Source organism: Takifugu flavidus, chromosome 14, assembly GCF_003711565.1.
Source record: "Takifugu flavidus isolate HTHZ2018 chromosome 14, ASM371156v2, whole genome shotgun sequence".
Classification (NCBI taxonomy): Eukaryota; Metazoa; Chordata; class Actinopteri; order Tetraodontiformes; family Tetraodontidae; genus Takifugu; species Takifugu flavidus.
This window is the reverse complement of record NC_079533.1, coordinates 12,145,319-12,150,528: the sequence shown is the minus strand read 5'-3', so window position 1 is coordinate 12,150,528 and position 5,210 is coordinate 12,145,319. Positions and strand designations below refer to the sequence as shown.

The window sequence follows — 5,210 nt, the reverse complement described above, 5'->3', positions numbered from 1 at the left end:
TTTCCATGTTGAGGTGTCTTTGTTGGGGGATGACCTCTACTCCCCCTCAACCACAAAAAGATATCAGTGATCGTCATCACAAATCGTCTCCTCCTTCCACAGACAGTAATTATTCCCAGAAAAACACAGTTCAGAATCAGAATCAGAAGCAGATTTATTGCCATTGTTCATGTAGTACACAGTATTACACAAACTAGGAATTTGTCTTGGTGAGACGCTGCGACATTCAACATAAAGAAGACCACACTAGAATAAGATAAATAAAATAAAAATAAGACATATATACAGTATATACATAAATAGTAAGTGGTAAGAGATAAGTGGTAAGAAATAGTGCAGGTCAATGCAGGAGTAATGTGATGTATTGTTCGTGAGTCCGACTGGCTGCTGTTCATGGTGCTTAAGTGATAAGTCACTTGGTGTTCAGCAGCCTGATGGCAGAGGGGAAGAAGCTGTTTGTGTAGCGGGAGGTTTTGGTCCGAATGGACCGTAGTCTCCTGCCTGAGGGGAGGGGGGAAAACAGTCCGTGACCAGGGTGGGAAGGGTCGGCCGTGATCCGACCTGCACACCTCCGGGTCCTGGAGATATACAGGTCCTGGATGGATGGAAGCCTGCAGCCGATCACCTTCTCGGCAGCGCGCATGACGTGCTGCAGCCTCAGTCTGTCCCTGGCGGTGGTGCCAGCGTACCACACGGTGATGGAGGAGGTGAGGATGGACTCGATGATGGCCGTATAAAACTGCGCCAACATCCTGGGAGGCAGTTTGAGCTTCCTCAGCTGCCGTAGGAAGAACATCCTTTGCTGGGCCTTCTTGATGAGGGAGCTGATGGTTGGCTCCCACTTAAGGTCCCGGGTGATGGTGGTGCCCAGGAAGCGGAAGGAGTCCGCGATGGTGATGGGGGAGTCCATGAGGGCAAGGGGGGGCAAAGGGGCTGTGACTTTCCTGAAGTCCACAATCATCTCCACTGTCTTCTGAGCATTCAGCTGCAGGTTGTTGTGTCCGCACCAGGACACCAGTCGAGCCACCTCCCTCCTGTAGGCAGTCTCATCGCCATTGGAGATGAGCCCGATGAGGGTGGTGTCATCCGCAAACTTGATCAGCTTGACAGACTGGTGGCTTGAGGTGCAGCAGTTAGTGTACAGGAGGAGGGGGGAAAGGACACAGCCCTGGGGTGATCCGGTGCTGATGGTGACGGAGTCCGAGACAGTCTTCCCCAGCCCCAGTTGTTTATCTCATTAGCAATACTGGAAAACAACACATTTATCGAGCTCTACGCCTGAATTTTCTTGCCATTAGTCATAAGTCCAGGTGATAATTGGATTCACATTCAATCCTCGTGAGACTTTTTAAAAAAAAATCAACTTCCATCTATTGTTGCTTGGAAAGTAATTATTTGTTGCCTCATTTAGTATTTTGCTTCTAAAATCAGCATGTTAACATTACAACATGCTTTCATTTGATTTGTATGTGTTCATTTTTGCTATTTCTAATAGTGATTTGGATCATGGATCAAGTACATTGATTGTACAGAGTTATTCCTCAGGAGGAGCCTTCCTATATAATAATAGAGAGTTTATTTTCTCGGTTAGCTTAAGCAGCTACACCTTTGTCTCTTAGTGTAGTTGTGACATCAAATACAATTCAGGAGGGTTTGTGGCAACAGGTATTACCTTGTGGTGTCACCGTTTACTCAGCATACACATAATATTTTTGCTCAACGCACAGATCAATAAGGGCAGGCCAATACTACTACTGTACACTCAGTAGCTGATCATATCAGCATCCTTAAAGGACCTTTCAAAGCTCTCAAAACCTTAAATCATCATTTTGAATGTGTGCTTCAACCACCTGAATCTATGTAAATCAAGGACTAACAGGGAATGAGTGTTTGATATTAAAGCAGGCTGGGTTTTAAATCATTTCTCATCGTGTCCTGCTGTGGACCCTCACTTATAGTCTACTTAAATGTGTCAGGAAGGGTAAATAGACAAATTGCCTCGTTAAGAAATTGAAAATGGGCAATGAAATAAAGATATTCTGAAATGATTTTAAACATGTGCCCCATGTTGTTTTTAAATTCTGATAATATCACGTGAAAAGGTGTGCACAAGTACAAAATAATAAATGTGAAACACGATAAATATGATTAAAAAAAGGATAGTTTCAAAAGTATTTCGGCGTGTAGTTACAGCTTATGGCCACTAGATGGAAGTAAACAATCTTTATGTCTACATGTGCGCCCCCTGTGTTCAGCAGAGGAAGAAGACGCAGATTGCAGGTTAATAGCTGGATTAATTGCAGGTGTGTTCGGTTACTAGGCGCCGCAGAGGATACCTGACCTCTCACGTTTTAATTCCCTTGGATTCATGTAACTCATGATTCGTGGGTTTTGTAATGTTGCGAAAAGAGTCAATTGAAGTTAAGTTTATTTGGAAATGAGGCGGTTAAAGTGCGAGAAAAGACGTGACTCCGGACTGTGTATCAAAAGAGATACGCCTCTGAAAACAGCAGTGAGGAGAGGAAACAGTAAGAGCCACCAGCACACACGAACAGTGTCGATTCATGGAATAGATGCGTTTAAATCAATTAAATTGCTACGATACGTTCAAAACTGTGTACATAAGAGAAGGAATTATCCTGTCTGTGTTCTGTCCAGCATAATTAATAAATAAATTTAGCAAAAAGGTAGTTTTTTGAAATATAATTAGAATTCTGGAAAAGAAAATGATGTGAATTCATATAATTTTCTATGACCATATATATTATCATAGGGGGCCTGTATAAAGTCCTACTAGAGAAATAATGATTAACTTTTAGGTGGTTATTTTATTTTTTTCCAACCTTTGCAGAGGGCCAGAGGTTTTTACCTATCCAGCATTATGAAGCACTTCCTGAAGAATCTGAGGTGAAGCCCACTCAACATAGTATTAGTGGTATTGTGATTAAGAAATAATGTGTTGATTTGTAACTGATACACATAGTTTTCATAAAATAAGGGTGTAAATTCTTTCTTTTTTTCCCCTATGCAGAGGCTTTGAGGAGTATGTGTTGAGCTGTTTTTTGGTTTATTTTGTTGTTTATTTCCTCCCTCTTTTTTTCCTGCAGAGTAATATTAAGCCTGGTCACTGCCAATCATCTAAATTACAGGGATGCAGGTCTGCATTTATTGGGAACCCTGAAGACAATGCAGCCTTGCCTGCTGTGCCAATTTCTAGAAATTCCAGCCCCCATGTGTCCCCAGAAGCAAGCACAAAACCATCAGTGACGTCTGGAAGCACCGCATCACTTAGCCTGGAGTCAGATTTGAGCTTCAGCTCTGATAACGATGAGGTCGATGATACTTGTTCCTGCACCTCTGCAGCTTCCAACAGCCTTCCCTCTCCAGAGATCTTCAGAAAAGAAACAAGCGGTCTGTGAGATGTCTGTATCTTCCTCCACAGCACCAGCTTATTTTTCTATTTATATCTATTTTATAGAAGAAGTGCTATTTTCGCCTTTCAAGGAAGAGTTCCTGGCTGTTTGTCTTCACAATAAAAATTCTACCTTGCTGGATGCGAGCCACGCTGTCAGCATCCTCATGCATCCAGCCCCCAACCTTTCCACAATATCTGGTAATTTGACAAATTCCAACTCTAATCTTCAACAGCATATGTCAGAGGACTTGCTGTTCCTTTGTATGTATTGAGATCTACACATCTGTCTGCAGATAACTCTGCTCTTCGGGCAGACGCAAACCTGAAAGCCAAGTGAGTGTTAAATAGAGCTCATGCAGCATGTGAGTCAATTTTAAAAGAATCAAATCTAAATAATTAGCTTTTTTAAATTTTTATTTTTACTATTTGAAGGCAACATGGAGGAAGTGAAGCTGATGTCAAAATGGGGAGCTCGGTCTCATCAGGTGTTGCTTTATTTTGTAATTTTATAATGAGCGATTGTGAATTAGACTGTGAATGACACAGCTTTTATTTTACACATCACATTGTTCATTCTCAACTTTGTTTCTCTTTTGGAAAGCAACCAAAGTCCTTCAACCAAAAACTCCACTGAAAGTAAGAAATCATTTTTTTTAATGCCTTGCAATGCAAAAAGAGATACTAGAGTTATTCTGATTGTATTTAAGTCAATTTGTAATCTCACAGCTCCCCAAAAGAAAGCCCATTTTGTTTAGAAAGAAGGTGTGGTTCAAAAGCCCCCTGATTCAATCAAAAGATGCCCCAGCCAGCAAGTTACCAGTTCACTGTGACAATGAGCCGTTCCAAACTTCCAGCCCTGTTCAGCACATAAAACCGGAAGACAACACGTCCAACGGAGGTCAGATGGATCCTGAGGAGGCACCCCGGTCAAAGGTGAGGCTGAAAAGGTCAATCACGAAGACCCCAGAGAGAGCAAAGTTCTTTCACTTCAGCAGCGACAGTGATGAGGAAGCATTCTTTCAGAGGATGAGAGAAAGGTGTGACAAGCTGTGGAGCATTCCTTTTTTTCCTCTCACGGCTGAAAACACTCTGAATGGTTCATCCTAAAGAAAAAATGCAGTTTAAAACTGTGGGGTGTATTATATATTGTCAACATTTAAGCTTGTATGATTTGGCTACAATATTCTTAAATTAAAATTAGAAAAAAATATTTTATATGTATGTAACAGGTATGTTTGCACGTTTTCTTGATTTCCTGCTTAGCAAAGTCAAGGTCTACAAAATGGCCGCTAGATGGCAGATCTGGCTTTTGTAAACGTCAATCTTCTGTGAATCTTTTGTCTTCCTGAGTGTGGTTGATTTGATATTTAAAAATAAGCCTTTTTTTTTTTTTACCTTTTGTGTATCTTAATCTCAACACATTTTCTGTTACTCTCCCATGAACTTTAAATCCCAAATGTGGGATTTCAGTGAGCCACCTTTGCACATGGAGATGGGAAAGACGAAGAAAAAACACAAACCAAAGTACTGTAACATGAATAAATCGTGATCGTTGGATGTGTGAACGTTGTCATCTCTGAACGTCTTTCAAACGGCTGGCAGTTTACTTGTGGGATTTAAGGTGAATAAATTTCACGCAGTCGCGATTTGCAACAAAACATCAACACGGCGAATCCTCTTACCACGTGGTACACGGCCAAATATATCAGCCAATCAGAAATTTCGTAGTAGCAGCAGCGTCCCATCAGCCAATCAGAAAAATGTTGCTGGTTACCAAGCAGCTCGCGTGACTAAT

General features: G+C 41.5%; 1 protein-coding gene across 2 annotated transcripts; it reads left to right on the top strand.

The window, feature by feature from the left end:
- The first annotated feature begins 2,268 nt into the window (after nucleotides 1-2,268).
- Nucleotides 2,269-4,970, top strand: LOC130537391 (uncharacterized). Of its 2 annotated transcripts, XM_057054194.1 has the most exons (9): nucleotides 2,269-2,528; nucleotides 2,852-2,907; nucleotides 3,108-3,411; nucleotides 3,479-3,613; nucleotides 3,709-3,748; nucleotides 3,848-3,900; nucleotides 4,017-4,051; nucleotides 4,142-4,348; nucleotides 4,886-4,970. In XM_057054194.1, exons 1-9 carry the CDS (start codon nucleotides 2,438-2,440, stop codon nucleotides 4,886-4,888), a joined length of 924 nt encoding a protein of 307 aa, XP_056910174.1. In that variant the 5' UTR covers nucleotides 2,269-2,437; the 3' UTR covers nucleotides 4,889-4,970. The 2 variants fall into 2 exon arrangements, with proteins under 2 accessions (XP_056910174.1, XP_056910173.1); XM_057054193.1 differs by having other exon boundaries at nucleotides 4,142-4,970.
- The last annotated feature ends 240 nt before the right edge of the window (nucleotides 4,971-5,210 follow it).

Bases quoted from the DNA above. Each gene is read 5' to 3' on its own strand.
- LOC130537391 (XM_057054193.1), top strand. From the start codon at position 2,438: ATGAGGCGGTTAAAGTGCGAGAAAAGACGTGACTCCGGACTGTGTATC. The intron at 3,614-3,708 runs GTAATTTGACAA...ATCTGTCTGCAG, and splicing joins CAACCTTTCCACAATATCTG to ATAACTCTGCTCTTCGGGCA. The intron at 3,901-4,016 runs GTGTTGCTTTAT...TCTTTTGGAAAG, and splicing joins GGGGAGCTCGGTCTCATCAG to CAACCAAAGTCCTTCAACCA.